Below are 21,297 nucleotides of genomic sequence, written 5' to 3' on the forward strand. Positions count from 1 at the left end.
TTTTCAAGTAACTGAACCCCATTAAAAGAAGGAAACTCAAATCTGATCATGAATAAGTAAGGTAAACACATTCATTTTTCAACTTAAATTGCCTAGGGCACGATTCCCTGCAATTTTTTGAGAGTTGATAAGTACTTTTCTAGAATTGAAATGTAAATTAAACACTATACTATTATAAAAAGTTCATACTATGAAACATACTGAGGATCAAAATGTATTTACAGTAAAAAGAATATGTGAACTAACCTCACTACTGAAACCTTTGGTCTAATTTAGGCATAATAAAAAATCATACTTAATAATTTAGGTATATTCAATTCTAGAAAGTTTAATTCACTACAATACCACATAACATGCACACATGTATGCATATATTTTCTATAGATCAGGGTTTTCATTTTCCCTTTCTCTAATTTGTTATCAATTGGTTTACAGTAATACTTACCCTAATATTCTATTCATTCCATGTCTAGCAGCATAGTGTAATGGCGTATTGTGCTGGTAGGGCTCCCCGTAAGATGTATTTGGATCAAGGGATTCTTTTAGCTGAGGGTTGTTTTCATATATTTGGCAGGCCAGGTTTTCATCACCATTGATGAGTGCTTTACGGAATTTGGTGGTTGTATTTCCCATGTTTTGTTTTGTTTTTTTCTGATAGGCAGTGGCACTTTTTCCTTCCCCCTTCAGCCACTTCTTGAATGCTTCTACAACATGTTTCACATTCTAATGGAGGAAAAAATTATTAAATTAGATTGTGAAAAACTGATTATGAAGCAGTATCCTAAAGAAACAGTATCATAATTAGGAACACTAATAAAATCTAGGAAGCATATGTAAGGGAACAAATTATACTAAATTTACCAAATTTATCTTAATACCCTAAAAGTCTCATATTTTTAATGTTGCCAAAATTAACTTGTTAAACTGTAACATTTTTGCACTCAGAAACTGTTAAGGTTTCACAGGCTGCACTTTATACTATAAAAGTTACCTACATATATGTGCTTTTCAAGTTTCTCCTTCACATAGGCAGGAAATGAGCTTGATTAAAATCTATGGATGAATACACGTAAATCCCTGTATAAATTATGTATAAATCTGACTCAGCCAATTTGTAGGATAGTGAAAAATGTAGGAAATTATCCTCATATAGGAACTCCAGAGAAGCAAGAAGAATTATAATCCTGCAGCCTATGGAACAAAAACCACATTCACAGCAAGATAGACAAGATGAAAAGGCAGAGGGCTATGTACCAGATGAAGGAACAAGATAAAACCCAAGAAAAACAACTAAATGAAGAGGAGATAGGCAACCTTCCAGAAAAAGAATTCAGAAAAATGATAGTGAAGATGATCCAAGACCTCAGAAAAAGAATGGAGGCAAAGATCGAGAAGATGCAAGAAATGTTTAACAAACACCTAGAAGAATTAAAGAACAAACAGAGATGAATAATACAATAACTGAAATGAAAACTACACTAGAAGGAATCAATAGCAGAATAACTGAGGCAGAACAACGGATAAGTGACCTGGAAGACAGAATGGTGGAATTCACTGCTGCGGAACAGAATAAAGAAAAAAGAATGAAAAGAAATAAAGACAGCCTAAGAGACCTCTGGGACGACAATAAACGCAGCAACATTCGCATTATAGGGCTACCAGAAGGAGAAGAGAGAAAGAAAGAACCAGAGAAAATATTTGGAGAGATTATAGTCAAAAACTTCCCTAACATGGGAAAGGAAGTAGCCACCCAAGACCAGGAAGCGCAGAGAGCCTAATACAGGATAAACCCAAGGAGAAACATGGCGAGGAACACAGTAATCAAACTGACAAAAATTAAAGACAAAGAAAGATTATTAAAAGCAACAAGGGAAAAATGACAAATAACATACAAGGGAACATCCATAAGATTAACAGCTGATTTCTCAGCAGAAATTCTACAAGCCAGAAGGGAGTGGCATGATATACTTAAAGTGATGAAAGGGAAGAACCCACAACCAAGATTACTCTACCCAGAAAGGATCTCATTCAGATTTGATGGAGAAATCAAAACCTTCACAGACAAGCAAAGCTAACAGAATTCAGCCCCCACCAAATCAGCTCTACAACAAATGCTAAAGGAATTTCTCTAAGTGGGAAACACAAGAGAAGAAAAGGAGCTACAAAAACAAACCCAAAACAATTAAGAAAATGGTCATAGGAACATACATATCGATAATTACCTTAAACGTGAATGGATTAAATGCTCCAACCAAAAGACACAGGCTTGCTGAATGGACACAAAAACAAGACCCATTTATATGTTGTCTACAAGAGACCCACTTCAGACCTAGGGACACATTCAGACTGAAAGTGAGGGGATGGAAAAAGATATTCCATGCAAATGGAAATCAAAAGAAAGCCGGAGAAGCTATACTCATATCAGATAAAATAGACTTTAAAATAAAGAATGTTACAAGAGATAAGGAAGGACACTACATAATGATCAGGGGATCAATCCAAGAAGAAAATATAACAATTATAAATATATATGCACCCAACATAGGAGCACCTCAATACATAAGGCAACTGCTGACAGCTCTAAAAGACGAAATCGACAGTAACAAAATAAGAGTGGGGAACTTTAACACCTCACTTAGACCAATGGACAGATCATCCAAAATGAAAATAGATAAGGAAACAGAAGCTTTCAATGACACAATAGACCAGATAGATTTAATTGATATTTATAGGACATTCCATCCAAAAACAGCAGATTACACTTTCTTCTCAAGTGCACACGGAACATTCTCCAGGATAGATCACATCTGGGGTCAAAATCAAGCCTCAATAAATTTAAGAAAACTGAAGTCATATCAAGCATCTTTTCCGACCACAACGTTATGAGATCAGAAATGAATGACAGGGAAGAAAATGTAAAAACCACAAACGCATGGAGGCTAACCAATACGTTACTAAATAACCAAGAGATCACTGAAGAAATCAAAGAGGAAATCAAAGAATACCTAGAGGCAAATGACAATGAAAACACGACAATCCAAAACCTATGGGATGCAGCAAAAGCATTTCTAAGAGGGAAGTTTATAGCTATACAAGCCTACCTCGAGAAACAAGTAGAATCTCAAATAAACAATCTAACCTTACACCTAAAGGAACTAGAGAAAGAAGAACAAACAAAACCCAAAGTTAGCAGAAGGAAAGAAATCATAAAGATCAGAGCAGAAATAAATGAAATAGAAACAAAGAAAACAATAGCAAAGATCAATAAAACTAAAAGCTGGTTCTTTGAGAAGATAAACAAAATTGATAAACCATTAGCCAGACTCATCAAGAAAAAGAGGGAGAGGACTGAAGTCAATAAAATTAGAAATGAAAAAGGAGAACTTACAACAGACACCACAGAAATACAAAGCATCCTAAGAGACTACTACAACAAACTCTAAGCCAATAAAATGGATAACCTAGAAGAAATGGACAAATTCTTACAAAGGTATAACCTTCCAAGACTGAACCAGGAAGAAATAGAAAATATGAACAGACCAATCACAAGTAATAAAATTGAAACTGTGATTTTAAATCTTCCAGCAAACAAATGTACGGGATCAGATGCCTTCATAGGTGAATTCTATAAACATTTAGAGAAGAGCTAACACCCATCCTTCTCAAACTCTTCCTAAAAACTGCAGAGGAAGGAACACTCCCAAACTCATTCTATGAGGCCACCATCACCCTGATACCAAAATCAGACAAAGATACTACAAAAAAAGAATAACAGGCCAATGTTACTGATGAATATAGATGCAAAAATCCTCAGCAAAATACTAGCAAACAGAATCCAACAACACATTAAAAGGATCATACACCATGATCAAGTGGGATTTATACAAGGGATGCAAGGATTCTTCAATATATGCAAATCAATCAATGTGATACATGATATTAACAAATTGAAGAATAAAAACCATATGATCATCTCAACAGATGCAGAAAAAGCTTTTGACAAAATTCTATACCAATTTATGGTAAAAACTCTGCAGAAAGTGGGCACAGAGGGAAGCTACCTCAACATAATAATGGCCATATACGACAAACCCACAGCAAACATCATTCTCAATGGTGAAAAACTGAAAGCATTTCCTCTAAGATCAGGAACAAGACAAAGATGTCTACTTTTGCCACTATTATTCAACATAGTTTTGGAAGTCCTAGCCACGGCAATCAGAGAAGAAAAAGAAATAAAACGAATACAAATAGGAAAACAAGTAAAACTGTCACCGTTTGCAGATGACATGATACTATACATAGAGAATCCTAAAGATGCCACCAGAAAACTACTAGAGCTAATCAATGAATTTGGTTAAGTTGCAGGATACAAAATTATGCACAGATATCTCTTGCCTTCGTATACACTAATGATGAAAAATCTGAAAGAGAAAAATCTGAAAGGAAATACTCCCATTTACCACTGCAACAAAAAGAATAAAATACCTAGGAATAAACCTACCTAGGGAGACAAAAGACCTGTATGCAGAAAACTATAAGACACTGATGAAAGAAATTAAAGATGATACCAACAGATGGAGAGATATACCACGCTCTTGGATTGGAAGAATCAATACTGTGAAAATGACTACAGTACCCAAAGTAATCTAGAGGTTCAATGCAATCCCTATCAAATTACCAATGGCATTTTTTACGGGACTAGAATTAAAAACCTTAAAATTTGTATGGAGACACAAAAGACCCCAAACAGCCAAAGCAGTCTTGAGGGAAAAAAACAGAGCTGGAGGAATCAGACTCCATGACTTCAGACTATACTGCAAAGCTACAGAAATCAAGAAAATATGGTGCTGGTACAAAAACAGAAAAATAGATCAATGGAACAAGATAGAAAGCCCAGAGATAAACCCACGCACCTATAGTCAACTAATCTATGACAAAGGAGGCAAGGATATACAATGGAGAAAAGACAATCTCTTCCATAAGTGGTGCTGGGAAAAGTGGACAGCTACATATAAAAGAATGAAATTAGAACACTCCCTAACACCATACACAAAAATAAACTCAAAATGGATTAGAGACCTAAATGTAAGACCAGACACTATAAAACTCTTAGAGGAAAACATAGGAAGAACACTCTTTGACGTAAATCACAGCAAGATATTTTTTGATTCACCTCCTAGAGTAATGGAAATAAAAACAAAAATAAACAAATGGGACCTAATGAAACTTCAAAGCTTTTGCACAGCAAAGGAAACTATAAACAAGACAAAAAGACAACCCTCAGAATGGGAGAAAATATTTGCAAACGAATCAATGGACAAAGGATTAATCTCTAAAATATATAAACAGCTCATGCAGCTCAATATTAAAAGAACAAGCAACCCAATCCAAAAATGGGCAGAAGACCTAAATAGACATTTCTCCAGAGGACATATAGATGGCCAAGAAGCACATGAAAAGCTGCTCAACGTCACTAATTATTTGAGAAATGTAAATCAAAACTACAATGAGGTATCACCTCACACCAGTTAGAATGGGCATCATTAGAAAATCTACAAACAACAAATGCTTGAAAGGGTGTGGAGAAAAGGGAACCCTCTTGCACTGTTGGTGGGAATGTAAATAGATACAGCCACTATGGAGAACAGTATGGAGGTTCCTTAAAACACTAAAAATAGAATTACCGTATGATCCAGCAATCCCACTACTGGGCATATACCCAGAGAAAACCATAATTCAAAAAGACACATGCACCCCAATGTTCACTGCAGCACTATTTACAATAGCCAGGTCATGGAAGCAACCTAAATGCCCATCGAAAGATGAATGGGTAAAGATGTGATACATAGGGTTTCTCTGGTGGCGCAGTGGTTGAGAGTCCGCCTGCCAATGCAGGGGACACGGGTTCGTGCCCCGGTCCGGGAAGGTCACACATGCCACGGAGCGGCTAGGCCCGTGAGCCATGGATGCTGAGCCTGCGCATCCAGAGCCTGTGCTCCGCAACGGGAGAGGCCACAACAGTGAGAGGCCCATGTTCTTCAAAAAAAAAAAAAAAAAAAAGATGCGGTACATATATATAATGGAATATTACTCAGCCATAAAAGGGAATGGAATCAGGTCATTTGTTGAGACGTGGACAGATTTAGAGACTGTCTTATAGAGTGAAGTAAGTCAGAAAGAAAAAAAATATATCGTATATTAACACATATATGTGGAACCTAGAAAAATGGTACAGATGAACTGGTTTGTAGGGCAGAAATTGAGACACAGATATAGAGAACAAACGTATGGACACCAAGCAGGGAAAGCAGCGGGGGGGGGTGGTGGTGGTGTGATGAATTGGGTGATTGGGACTGACATGTATACACTGATGTGTATAAAATTGATGACTAATAAGAACCTGCTGTATAAAAAAATAAATAAAATTAAATTTAAAAATTAAAAAAAAAAGGAACTCCAGAATATGTTAAATTACAGTAAAGTAAAAGTGAAACTGCTCAGTACTTACTTATAAGAGTCTCAGAGAATAGATTTTTAAAATGTAAATATATAGTAGGACTACAAAACTCTCAGCAAACGAATAGAAGTGATTATAACTAATTATACAGAGAACTACGGAAACAGTGATTATTCTACCACAATACTATTAAACTTATTTCCTTCTACTGTAAGTAATTCAAAACAAGGTTGAAAACATGAAATGTTTATGCATACTATGTTTGGAAAGAGGTTATGATAAAGATCATATGGGCATTTACTAACTGAAGCAATGTGAGGTCGGTGGGGGAAGAAGGACATGGAAACAATCATTGAACTTGGAGTTTGAAATCTCGTATTTACCTACACTAGCTGTGTAATTTTTTTTTTTTTTTTTTTTTTTTTTTTTTTTTTTTTTGTGGTACGCGGGCCTCTCACTGTTGTGGAGCACAGGCTCCAGACGCGCAGGCTCAGTGGCCATGGCTCACGGGCACAGGCATGTGGGATCTTCCTGGACCGGGGCACGAACCCGTGTCCCCTGCATCGGCAGGCGGACTCTCAACCACTGCGCCACCAGGGAAGCCCATAGCTGTGTAATTTTAATTACCCTCCAAAAGCCTCAGGTTCCTATGTGTACAGCAAAAGAAAACAAACATTTCTTAAGGACGACAATAAGGATTATTAAGAAACTTTATTTAAGTAGCTACCACAGCCCTTGGCTAATGTGCTTAATAAATGCTAGTTTTGTTCCATGTCAGTAAATGTTTCTGAATCTACTCTTGGACCATTATCAAAATTAATGACAATGGAAAAGCTTATGCAAAGGCAGGTATGAAATAAAAGACATATTCAATTGGTGAGTATGGTGGAGTTTAGGGTCTCTAGGGCTGTACTAACAGGAGATAAAACTGAAGATAGGTTGGGGCCAGACTAAGAAATGTATACTTTAAGTTGTAAAGAACAGATAATTAAAGCCTTTTATGCAGAGCAGTTATATGCTTTAGAAAATTAGCTATTGTGACACTGTAGAAGATAGACTAGAGGCAGGAACACTTAGAGGCAGAATACAAAAGTCTATCACGTTACCCAATTAACTCGCTGGCAGCCTAGACATTAAAACATAGCTTTTAAAAAAAAGTTGAAAATAATATGTATTTGTTCAACACAAGTGTTGCACAGGGTAGCCACAGAATACAAATTAAAGGAGCAAAAAACAGATGAGTTGTTTTTGAAGTTTCCTATAAAACGAAAGCTCTCAACCTTGGCTGTACATTTAATAACCCGGAAAACTTCAAAGAATCCCATTGTCCAGGGTATAACCCAGACCAATGAAATAAGAATCTCCTAGGGGGTGGTCACAAGCACTGGTATTTAAGCTCTTTGGGTGATTTCAATGTGCATACACCACTGTTTAAAAAGCTGCTGGATCCCTCTAGCTAAATGGTCACATCAGAGTATGGAGATGAAGGTGAGCAGGCAAGGTAAGACATCTGCTAAGCCTATTTTAGAGATAGGCGTTAACTACCTACTTAAGACAGCAGCACATTTTCTGGTTCATATCTATATGGATAAAGAAATGGACAATATGGATAAAGAAAAAGGACAAAGAACTCATAGTCTATTTACTAACCACTGGTAGCATTTGATAAGTACTCATCCTATTTATAATGTATGTAAATATGTGTTTGTATACATATGTACACAATATTTATATATATAAATTAGATCATACTACATAATTATAAAATTTTTATTTAATTTTTCAGAGGGCTGCTGAATCTTTTACCTAAACTACTACTCCTTTATCATCTCGAATAACAATGAGGAGGAAATCCCTTCTACACTCTATGCTTATCACAATATACTACAACCACTGTGGGGATTTTCTTAGCAACAGCCTAGATTTTATTTTTTACTTTTTTTTTTTTTTTTTGCGGTAGGCGGGCCTCTCACTGCTGTGGCCTCTCCCGTTGCGGAGCACAGGCTCCCGACGCGCAGGCTCAGCGGCCATGGCTCACGGGCCCAGCCGCTCCGCGGCACGCGGGATCCTCCCGGACCGGGGCACGAACCCGTGTCCCCTGCATCGGCAGGCGGACTCCCAACCACTGCGCCACCAGGGAAGCCCTATTTTTTACTTTTGTTTTTCATAGAATCTAGGAGCCTTGTGTTTATTCTCAGTGAAATCATCTGTACTTTTGTTGCACTGCCTTAAGCATTTTAGGGGTTTATTATTCTTAATGAGAACTCTAGTTTATTATATTAATATATTTTAACCAACCAAATATAAAGGATATCATGTGGGTTCTAAAGGGTCTTTCCTAAGGATTTGGATACTTTCACTTGTTTTGGTCTTATCTTTCATCCCTGATAGAATGTAGCTCAAATTATGAACACTGTTAGAGTATTGGATTAGATTAATAACACGCTTTCCTTGATTTATACTAATCCTTTAGTGAAATGTTCTGTAAGAAAATAATTTCTACCCAAGATGTGAAAAAAGAAACATCTAAGAAGGCAATAATATCTTGGGGTGGTTACTTATAATAATAAGATACTTAAAAAATCAATAAAACTCTAAATGTGCATTAAATATGACTGTCACGTGTTGAAAAGCATAATGGCATCTATCAACTTTTTTGTGGTTCTCAGTTACTTTCAAGTCTGTTTCACTTTTAAAATATGAGTGTAATAGTCCTGAAAGGTGCCAGGAAAGGCATTAAAACATTCACAGCTCCATTCCCTCTCAGATTTATTCTCACAAGTCTTGCCTAGAATTTGCCAGATGTGTCCTTTCACTTTTTCATAGCCACAGCTAGCATAGCCTGAAGTGACTGTTCCCTCTGTTTGAATCAAACCCTTCCAACTCCAAGATAAATCTATGTATAGAGCTTTATGAAGCAAATGATGGACTATCAAAGAGGCAAAAATAATTCATTATTCTGGGCTTCTAAAATCTAAGCAAAGTTTCAACATCTTTGACTAGCAAAGCACAGCACTTGATAAGTATTTAATGAAAAAGTAAGAAAAATGTAGCTTGTCAACAGACTCCAGAAAACTTTCCCTAATTTCCTGAATAACTTTTAATTGCGAAGGGATCTATAATTTTTTACTTTAAATCTTTGTCTCTCAACCTGTCCATTCATAGGTTAATAATCTACATCAAAAACTCAAGTGCACTTAAATTAATAAATTACTCCCAGGAATCTTTTATAGAAGATGAAGTTCTTCAGAAATAAATAACCAACTCCTAATGTAATTTATCATTTTCCACAAAAGTAAATTACTTTTAAAGTCATTATTATGGACTGAAGGTTGATCTCAACAAAATAATTGGCTCCCACTCTTTGTTTAATTGGTATTAAAGATAGCCTTTAGAAATATGATGTCAAACTGGTGAGAGTCTATTGAGGAATCTTACATCTACCTGTAAAGTTACTTACTGTAGCAGCTGGTCTCTATGCACCTCTGCCCCCCTAACATATGCCCCTTGATCTTAACCCTATTACTATAAAAGATTTAAAAAATTGAAGCCGTATTATAGTTTATCATAAACAAAAACCTCTCTTTGAGTGCAAACATTAATTAACACAATTGGAGGTATAGTTTAAATGTCACATATACTATTGAAGTGTTAGCTTATATCCACAAAAAATAAAAGAATAAGAAAAACAATTTAAACTTATTGTAACAAGAAAACTGAAATGTTATACAAGTATTGATTTTTCATTAATTATAATGCATAGAATCATAGAAACAGAAACAACTACATTTAAATCATCCCAGCCTATCTTTCCAAATTTAATACTAAAAGATTTTGAACATTCATGGCTTGTTGTTTGCCTTCATCATTATATTTTGGGAAATCTATTTTATTCCTCTTGTTGAAGTCTAATGCTTCAGTAGGACTGAAATTTATATTACTGAATGTACACTCAGTTCACAGCACCTCTAAACAATGTATGGTTTAGTGCAGGTGTCAGCAAACTTTTTCTGTAAAAGGCCAGATAGGAAATATTAAAATATTTACTTTGTGAATCATTTGGCTTCAATGAGTCATATGATCTCTGTCATAACTACTCAACTGTGCTGTTGCAGCTTGAAAGCTACAGGCAACATGTAACAGTAGAATGGGTGTGGTTGTGTTCTAATAAATTTTGTTTACAAAAATAAGACCTAGGATTTAGCCGATGGGATGTAGTTTGCCAACCCCTGATTTGGTGGAAGGAACACAGTGTAGTAGAACAATCTGGGTTGGAATCCCACATCTACTACTTCTTAGTGCTAACACAAATCATTTAACCTCTCTGTACCTCAATTTTTTCATCTGTAAAAAAGGGCTAAGGCCACCTACCTTGTAGAATTGTCATGATTATCTAGGTAAAGTATGTAATACAGTGCATAGCAGGTACTCAATAAATTTTATCTCCCTTTTCCTATCAGGATCTGCACGCCATTGGAAAAGAGTTAGTTGCTGCCTTTAAAGAACTCAATACTCATTCTTTTCAAAAGACAGTGAAACCTTAAGAAAAATGTCACCAACTCCATGTTCTACACCAGGAAAATATATAACTGGTAGTCTAGACTTCATCATTTATTAGGTGTCTGACCTCTGGCAAGTTAAAAACTATATATTTTTTCAACAGTCTTCTGAACCAAAGTTAATTCCACTTTCACTATTTTTCTAGGTCACTACCATTATTAACAAAGGTCTCTTCAATGTAATTGCCCTTATAAATATTAAGTGAAAGGGACATAGAATTGAGTACAAAGCCGGAACAGGAGACAGAATCTCACACTGGAGGTATATGGAAAAAACACACACACACACACACACACACACTCACACACACACCCCTATCTAAGGCAAGGAGCAAGAGGTCTTAGTCCAAAATGCTGCTAAAAATGAAGTATGGTTAAGAGATTTGGGGATTAGCTTGCCTAATTGTATATTAAATTGAAGTCAAGTGTGGCTTTAATCTTGGTGGCTTCCTGCAAGAAGTTCATGAACACCCATATTCTACAGGAAAATTTATGAGTATTAGAGAATACTACAAAAATGATCTGAGCTAAGAAAAGTGTTTTAACAAAGAAAGGAACTTCCCTGTAATATGCATTCCAGAAATAAAATTCACTTTGCTGTTTTTACAATACCTTAATATGGCAGTATTCAAAAATAAAATGGCTACACAAACACAAAAATATTATCATGACAATACTAGAAAACTCATTGTGGCAGTTTGGCTGCCTGAGGTTTCTGGGCAACCAAGGAAAGAGATAATCCAACAAATTCTGGCTGCTGTTGGATACATTTTATATCTATATAGCTTTCACTGTGTGGAAAAGGATGCTTCAGTTAGTAAAGAAAGAAATGAAAATAGCTGCAAAGGGCAGCAACTGACTGCCTCTTTCTGACAAACTAGCAGAGGAACACTGAAAATAGCTAGCATGAGGTCCACAAGTGGAAAACTCTCCAAACATGGGATGCAACCACCGTATGAAACATCACTCTTAGTCTTCTATTTCCTATTAAAACATAATTATCTGCAATGATCACAAAACTCAGAACTCTCCACTAGTAAAATTTTCAAATAGCTAAAATTTTTCTTAGGCAATATTCAGCTTTCATACACTGGTCTTTACAACTACTCAAAATGTTATGTGTTATACTTTAATCCCTTTACAACTGCTTTTCATACTTTGAATTCAGAATTTCATACAGAACTGAAAATTAACATTTCAGCCTTTAATGCTATGGTGGTGTCAGCAAAGAGCTTAATTTCAGCAACTTTGGCATATCTGGTTATTCAGCAGTGTCTGCCTTCATAATTTTTGAATACTATATTGTCCTTACTTCATAAATAATAAGTAAAAATGTTAAATTGGAAGCGTTTTATCTTGGTATTAGGAAGTCAAAGTCTTAAAGTCGATGCAGTTGAGAAAAAGATGAAATTACTTATGCCTCAAACTGAGGCTCCCCTAAACTTAAATCAACTCTACATTCAATTGAAAAATAAAGATAAAAAAGACACACCACTTAAAAAAGGTTAGAAATTTGTATACAAATATTCTTTTAAAAGATAATAATTAGGAGGTGGAAACAAGATGGCGGAGTAGGACTTGAGCTCACCTCATCTCATGAAAACACCAAAATCACAACTAATTGCTGAAGCATCAGAAAAAAAAAGGCTGGAACCTACCTAAAAAGATATTCTACTTCCAAACACAAAGAAGAAGCCACAACGAGATGGTAGGAGGGGCATTTTCACAATATAATCAAATCGTGACCCATAAACCCGAAAATAACTGTATCACAGGGGTTCTCCTACAGTAGAATCTATGTCAGGCTCCCCAGCCCAGGGGTCTGGTATCAGAAGGAGGAGCCCCAGAGCATTTGGCTTTGACGGCCAGCAGGACTTGAGTGCAGGAGCTCCACAGGACTGGGGGAAACATCAAGACTCTACTCTTGGAGGGCTTACACAAGGATTCACATGCACTGGGACCCAGGGCAAAGCAGTGACTCCATAGAAGCCTGGGCCAGGCCTACCTGTGTGTCTTGGAGGGTCTCCTGGGGAGGTGGGGAGTCGGCTGTAGCTCACTGGGGGAACAAGGACACTTGTGGCAGAGGCCCAAGGGAATATATATTGCTGTGAGCTCTACTGGAGGTCGGCATTTTGGCACCAAGACCCAGCCCCACCCAACAGCCTGCAGGCTCCAGTGGTGGGACACCTCAGGCCAAACAACCAACATGGTGGAAACAGAGCCCCACCCATCAGCACATAGGCTGCCTAAAGTCATCCTGAGTCCACAGCTGCCTCTAAACGCACACCTCGACACAGCCCTGCCCACCAGAGGGACAGGACCCATCTCCAACCGCCAGGGGGCAGGCACAAGTCACTCCCACAAGGAGGGCTGCACAAGCCTCTGAACCAACCTCACCCAAGAGAGGGTAGATGCCAGAAGCAAGAGGAACTACAATCCTGCAGCCTGTGGAACGGAGACCACAAATACATAACGTTAGACAAAATGAGATGGCAGAGAAATATGTTCCAGACCAAGGAACAATATAAAACCCCAGAAGTACTAAGTGAAGTGAAGATAGGCAATCTACCTGAAAGTAAACTCAGAGGAATGACAGTAAAGATGATCCAAGATCTAGGAAAAAGAATGGAGGCACAGACTGAGAAAATACAAGAAATGTTTAACAAAGAGTTATAAAGAACAACTAAATAGAGTCGAACAATACAGTAACTGAAATAAAAAACACTAGAAGGAATCAATAGAATAAATGAGGCAGAAGAATGAACAAGTGAGCTGGAAGACATATTGGTGGAAATCACTGATGTGGAGCAGAATAAAGAAAAAAGATCAACAACAAATGAGGATGGTCTAAGGGACCTGTGGGACAACATTAAAAGCACCAACATTCGCACTATATAGGTCCCAAAAGGAGAAGAGACAGAGAAAGGGCCTAAGAAATATTTAAAGAGATAACAGCCGAAAACATTCCTAACATGGGAATGGACACTTACTCAAGTCCAGGAAGCGCAGAGAGTCCCATACAGGATAAACCCAAGGAGGACCATGCAGAGACACATATTAATCAAGTTGCTAAAAATTAAAGACAAAGAGAAAATATTAAAAGCAACAAGGGAAAAGCAACAAATAACTTACAAAGAAATCTCCATATGGTTATCAGCTGATTTTTCAGCAGAACCTCTGCAGGCAGGCATGGAGTGGTACGATATATTTAAAGTGATAAAAGGGAAAAACCTACAACCAAGATTACTCTACCCAACAAGGTTCTCATTCAGATTTGACAGAGAAAGCAAAAGCTTTACAGACAAGCAAAAGCTGGCACCACCAAACCAGCTTTACAACAAATGCTAAAGGAACTTCCTAGGACAGGGTTCCCCAACCCCCTGGCCATGGACTGGTACCAGTCGGTGGCCTGTTAGGAACCAGGCCACACAGCAGGTGATGAGGGGTGGGCGAGCAAGCGAAGCTTCATCTGCCACTCCCCATCACTCACATTACCACTTGAAACACTGCTTGCGTTACCGCCTGAACCACGCCCCCCATCGCCCACATTACCGCCTGAACCATCTCCCCTCCCCCATCCGTCGAAAAACTGTCTTCCACAAAACTGGTCCCTGGTGCCAAAAAGGTTGGGGACTGCTGCTCCAGGCAGAAAAGGTCACAAAACTAAAAACAAGAAAGAGACACATGGGAAAGTTCATGGGTACAGGCAAACATAGAGTAAAGGTAGGAAACCCACACACAAATAGGATATCCAAACCAGCAATGCGATCATGAGGGCTATACAAAGGCAGGATATTGGAAATATACTGGCAATTAAGAGACCAGCAACTTAAAACAATCTTGTACATATACAGACTACTATATCAAAAAGAAAAGATCAATGAAACTAAAAGCTGGTTCTTAAAGAAGATAAACAAAATTGATAAATCTTTAGCCAGACTCATCAAGAAAAAAGGGAGAGGGACTTCCCTGGCGGTCCAGTGGTTAAGATTCTGTGCTTCCACTCCATGGGGCTCGGGTTCGATCCCAGGTCAGGGAAGTAAGATTCCACATGCTGTGCGATGGGGCCAAAATTTTTTAAAAAATAAATAAAGTAAAATAAATTAAAATTAATTTTTTTAAAAGGGGGAGGGCTCAAATTAATAAAATTAGAAATGAAAAAGAAGTTACAACGGACACCACAGAAATACAAAGGAACATAAGAGACTACTACAAGTCAACTATATGCCAATAAAATGGACAACCTAGAGGGAAATGGACAAATTCTTAGAAAGGTACAATCTTCCAAGACTGAACCAGGAAGAAATAGAAAATATGAACAGACCAATCACAAGTACTGAAATTGAAACTGGTTTAAAAACTTCCAACAAAAAAAAGTCCAGGACCAGATGGCTTCACAGGCGAATTCTATCAAACATTTAGAGAAGAGCTAACACATATCCTTCTCAAACTCTTCCAAAAAATTGCTGAGAAAGGAACACTCCCAAACTCATTCTATGAGGCCACCATCACCCTGATACCAAAACCAGACAAAGATATCACAAAAAAAGAAAATACAGGTCATTATCGCTGATGAACATAGATGCAATAATCTGCAACAAAATACTAGCAAACCAAATCCAACAATACATTAAAAGGATCATACACCATGATCCAGTGGGATATATCTCAGGGATGTACGGCTTTTTCAATGTCCACAAATAAATCAATGTAATACACCACATTAACAATTGAAAAATAAGAACCATGTGATCACCTCAATAGATGCAGAAAAAGCTTTTGACAAAATTCAACACTCATTTATAATTAAAAAAACTCTCCAGAAAGTGGGCACAGAGGGAACCTACCTCAAAATAAAAAAAGGCAATATATATGACAAACCCACAGCTAACATCATACTCAATGATGAAAAGCTGAAAGCATTTCCTCTAAGATCAGGAACAAGACAAGGATGCCCACTCTTGCCACTTTTATTCAACATAATTTTGGAAGTCCTAGCCATGGCAATCAGAGAAGAGAAAGAAATAAAAGGAATGCAAATTGGAAAAGAAGAAGTAAAACTGTCACTGTTTGCAGAAGACATGATACTATACATAGAAAATTCTAAAGAGGCTACCAGAAAACTACTAGAGCTTATCAATGAATCTGGTAAAGTTGCAGGATGCAAAATTAATACAAAGAAACCTCTTGCATTTCTGTACACTAACAATGAAAGAACAGAAAGAGAAATTAAGGAAAAAATCCCACTTACCATTGCATCAAAAAGAATAAAATACCTAGGAATAAACATACATACAGAGACAGAAGACGTCTACTCTGAAAACTATAAGCTGCTGATGAAAGAAATCGAAGATATACAAACAGATGAAAAGACATATGATGTTCTTGGATTGGAAGAATCAATACTGTCAAAATGACTATAATACCCAAGGTAATCTACAGATTCAATGCAATCTCTATTAAACTACCAGTGGCATTTTTCACAGAACTAGAAGAAAAAAATTTTATACGTGTATGGAAACACAAAAGACCCCAAATAGCCAAAGCAATCCTCAGAAAGAAAAACAGAGCTGGAGGAATCAGGCTCCCTAACTATGGACTATAACACTAAGGTGCAGTGATCAAAACAGTATGGTACTGGCACAAAAACAGAAAAATAGATCAATGGAACAGGACAGAAAGCCCAGAAATAAACCCACACACCTACAGTCAATTAATCTATGACAAAGGAGATGAGAATATACAATGGAGAAAACACATCGTTCTCAATGGTGAAAACTGAAACTATTTCCACTAAGATCAGGAACAAGACAATGTTGCCCACTCTTATGACTATTATTCAACATAGTTTTGGAAGTTTTAGCCACAGCAGTGAGAGAAGAAAAAGAAATAAAAGGAAATGAAATTGGAAAAGAAGTAAAGCTGTCACTGTTTGCAGATGACATGATACTATACATAGAGAATCCTAAAGATGCCACCAGAAAATACAATGGAGAAAAGATAGTCTCTTCAATAAGTGGTGCTGGGAAAACTGGACAGCTACATGTAAAAGAATGAAATTAGAATACTCCCTAACATCATACACAAAAATGAACTCAAAATGGATTACAGAGACCTAAATGTAAGACTGGACACTATAAAACTCTTAGAGGAAAACATAGGAAGAACACTCTTAGATGTAAATCACAGCAAGATCTTTTTTGATCTGCCTTCTAGAGTAATGGAAATAAAAACAAAAATAAACAAATGGGACCTAATGAAATTTAAAAGCTTTTGCACAGCAAAGGAAACCATAAACAAGATGAAAAGACAACCCTCAAAATGGGAGAAAATATTTGCAAATGAATCAATGGACAAAGGATTAACCTCCAAAATACATAAACAGCTCATGCAGCTCAATATTAAAAAAAAAAAACCCAATCCAAAAATGGGCAGAAGACCTAAATAGACATTTCTCCAAAGAAGACATACAGATGGCCAAGAAGCACATGAAAAGCTGCTCAACTAAGTATTTGAGAAATGCAAATCAAAACCACAATGAGGTATCACCTCACACCAGTTAGAATGGGCATCATTAGAAAATCTACAAACAACAAATGCTTGAAAGGGTGTGGAGAAAAGGGAACCCTCTTGCACTGTTGGTGGGAATGTAAATAGATACAGCCACTATGGTGAACAGTATGGAGGTTCCTTAGAATTACCATATGATCCAGCAATCCCACTACTGGGCATATACCCAGAGAAAACCATAATTCAAAAAGACACATGCACCCCAATGTTCATTGCAGCACTATTTACAATAGCCAGGTCAGGGAAGCAACCTTAAATGCCCATCAACAGACGAATGGATAAAGAAGTGGTACATATATACAATGAAGTATTACTCAGCCATAAAAAGGAACGAAATTGGGTCACTTGTAGAGACGTAGATACATCTAGAGACTGTCATACAGAGTGAAGTAAGTCAGAAAGAGAAAAACAAATATCGTATATTAAGGCATATATGTGGAACCTAGAAAAATGGTACAGATGAATCAGTTTGCAGGGCAGAAATTGAGACACAGATGTAGAGAACAAACGTATGGACACCAAGGGGGGAAAGTGGAGGGTGGTGGTGGTGGCAGTGTGATGAATTGGGAGATTGGGATTGACATGTATACACCAATGTGTATAAAATGGATGACTAATAAGAACCTGCTGTATAAAAAAATAAAATTAAATTTTAAAAAAGTCTACAATGAATGTTGAAGAGGGTGTGCAGAAAAGGGAGACATCTTACACTGGTGGTGGGAATGTAAACTGGTACAGTCACTGTAGAGAACAGTATGGAGGTTCCTTAAAAGACTAAAAACAGAACTACCATATGATCCAGCAATCCCACTTCTGAGCATATATCCAGAGAAAACACTGTTCAAAAATATACATGTGCCTCAATGTTTATTGCAGCACTATTTACAATAGCCAAGACATGGAAGCAACCTAAATGTCCATTGACAGAAATGGATAAAGAAGATGTGGTACACATATACAATGGAATATTACTCAGCCATTAAGAAGAATGAAATAATACCATTTGCAGCAACATGGATGGACCTAGAGATTATCATACCAAGTGAAGTAAGTCAGGCAGAGAAAGTATCTATGATATCACTTATATGTGGAATCTAAACAAATGATACAAATGAACTTATTTACAAAACAGAAACAGACTCACAGACTTTGAAAACAAACTTACGTTTACCAAAGGGGAAAAGTTGGGGGGGAGATAAACTAGGAGTTTGGGATTAACAGATACACAATACTATATATAAAATAGATAATAAACAAGCACCTACTGTATAGCACAGGGAACCCTACTCAGTATTCTGTAATAACCTATATGGGAAAGGAATCTGAAAAAGAATGGATATATGTATAACTGAACCACTTTGCTGTACACCTGAAACTATCACAACATTGTAAATCAATTATACCCCAATATCAAATAAAAATTAAATTAAGAAAAGTTGACATCAACAGACTAAAAAAAAAAAAACTCACATGATCATACCAATAGATGCAGAAAACGCATTCGACAAAATCCAACACCCATTCATGATTTTGAAAACTCTAGATAAAGAAGGAATAGAGGAGAACTATCTCAACTTGATAAAGAGGTAACATCAAACTTAAAGGTGAGAAACCCAAACTTTCCCACTAAGAACAGATACAAGGCAAGGATGACCCTCTCACTACTCCTTTTCAATATCACACTGGAGGTTATAGACAATGCAATAAGGCGACAAAAGGAAACAAATGGTATACAGATTGGGAAGGAAAAAGTAAAACTGCCTTTGTTCGTAGATGACATGATCATCTATGCAGAAAGTCCAAAAGAATGGACAAAAACTGAACAGTGATACTTCATTGTTCAGCAATACAAGTGAAATTGTAAGTAAAAACACAATACTATTTACATAACCATCTAAAAAAATGAAACGCTTAGGTATAAACCTAACAAAATATATGCGAGATCTATATTAAAAAAACTACAAAACTCTAATGAATGAAATCAAAGGAGAACTTTAAAATAGTGAGATACTCCCTATTCATGGATAGGAAGGCTCAGTATTGTCAAGATGTCAATTATTCCCAAATTGATCTACAGACTCAATATAATCCCAATCAAAATTCCAGCAAGTTATTTTGTGAATATTGACAAACTGATTCTACAGCTTCTCTGGAGAGAAAATAGACCCAAAATAGTCAACACATACTGAAGCAGAAGAACAAAGTTGAAAGATTAATGTTACCCGACTTGAAGACTTCCTGTAAAGCTAGAATAATCAAGACAGTGTGGTACTGGTGAAAGAATAGACAAGTAGGTCAACAAAACAGAAGAGAAAGCCCAGAAACAGACCCACATAAATAAGTTAAATGATCTTTGACAAGGAGCAAAGGCAATACAATGGAGCAAAAACAGTCTCTTCAACATATGGTGCTGGAATATCTAGACATCCACATGCAAAAAAAAACCCCATGGGGACTTCCCTCGTGGGCCAGTGGTTAAGGCTCCATGCTCCCAATGAAGGGGGCCTGGGTTCGATCCTTGGTTGGGGAACTAGATCCTGCATACCACAACTAAAAGACCCTGCATGCCACAATGAAGATTCTGCATTCAGCAACAAAGATCCTACGTGCCATGACTAAGACCCAGAGCAGCTAGCTAAATAAATAATAAGTAAAATACATAATAAAAGAAAAAGAAAACCCCCCACAAATCTAGAACCTTGCACCCTTCACAAAAATAACTCAAAATGGATCACAGAGCTAAATTTAATTAACTCAAAATGGATCACAGAGCTAAATTTAAACTCAAAAACATAAAACTTCCAGAAGATAACAGGATAAAACCTAGATGACGTTGGGGATAGCAATGACTTTTTAGATGCAACATCGAAGGCATGAGCCATGAAAGAAATAATGGATAAGCAGGAGTTCATTAAAATTAAAACCTTCTGCTCTGTGAAAGACAACATCAAGAAAACGAGAAGACAAGCCAGACTGGGAGAAAATATCTGCAGAAGACACATATGGTGAATTGTTATCCTAAATACACAAAGAACTCTTAAAACTCAACAATAAAAACAATCTGATTTTAAAAATGGGCTAAAGATCTTAACAGCCACCTCACCAAAGAAGATATACAGGTGGCAGATGAGTACATTTATATTCCACAACATATGTCATGAGGGAATACAAATTAGAATGAGATACATACCTATTAGAATGGCCAAAATCTGGAACACTGACAACATCAAAGGCTGACAAGGGTACAGAACAAGAAGAACTCGCATTCATTACTGGTGGGAATGCAAAATGGTACCATCACTTTGGAAGATAGTGTGGTGGTTTCTTACAAATCTAAATATATTCTTACCATAATCCAGTAATCACACTCCTTGGTATCTACCCAAAGGTGTTGAAAACTTACATCCACACAAAAACCTACACACCGATACTTATAGAAGCTTTATTTATAACTGCCAAAACTTGGGAGCAAATAAGATGCCCTTCAGTAGATAAATGAATAAATTTACTGTGGTACATCCAGACAATGGAATAGTATTCAGCACTATAAAGAAATGAGCTATCAAAAGCCATGAAAACACATAGAGGAACCCTAATTGCATATTACTAAGTAAGAGAAGCCAACCTGAAAAGGCTACACACTACAAGATTCTAACTACATGACATTCTGGGAAAGATAAAACTATCCACAGGTTTAAAAAGATGATT

General features: G+C 36.8%; 1 protein-coding gene across 4 annotated transcripts in view; it reads right to left on the reverse strand.

The window, feature by feature from the left end:
* Nucleotides 1–21,297, reverse strand: part of ANKIB1 (ankyrin repeat and IBR domain containing 1) — a 157,521-nt gene that overhangs the window by 87,110 nt on the left and 49,114 nt on the right. For 3 of the 4 annotated variants that reach the window (XM_081243408.1, XM_081243409.1, XM_081243407.1), the window contains exons 2-3: nucleotides 14,010–14,088; nucleotides 446–723 (exon numbers count right to left, since the gene is read on the reverse strand). In XM_081243408.1, coding sequence (XP_081099534.1) covers nucleotides 446–633 — 188 coding nt within the window. In that variant the 5' untranslated portion in view covers nucleotides 634–723; nucleotides 14,010–14,088. The remainder of the gene's footprint in view (nucleotides 1–445; nucleotides 724–14,009; nucleotides 14,089–21,297) is intronic. The other variant, XM_081243410.1, reaches the window with a different exon arrangement.

Source organism: Mesoplodon bidens (genome assembly GCF_964165515.1).
Source record: "Mesoplodon bidens genome assembly, chromosome: 9".
In the NCBI taxonomy this organism is placed as follows: Eukaryota; Metazoa; Chordata; class Mammalia; order Artiodactyla; family Ziphiidae; genus Mesoplodon; species Mesoplodon bidens.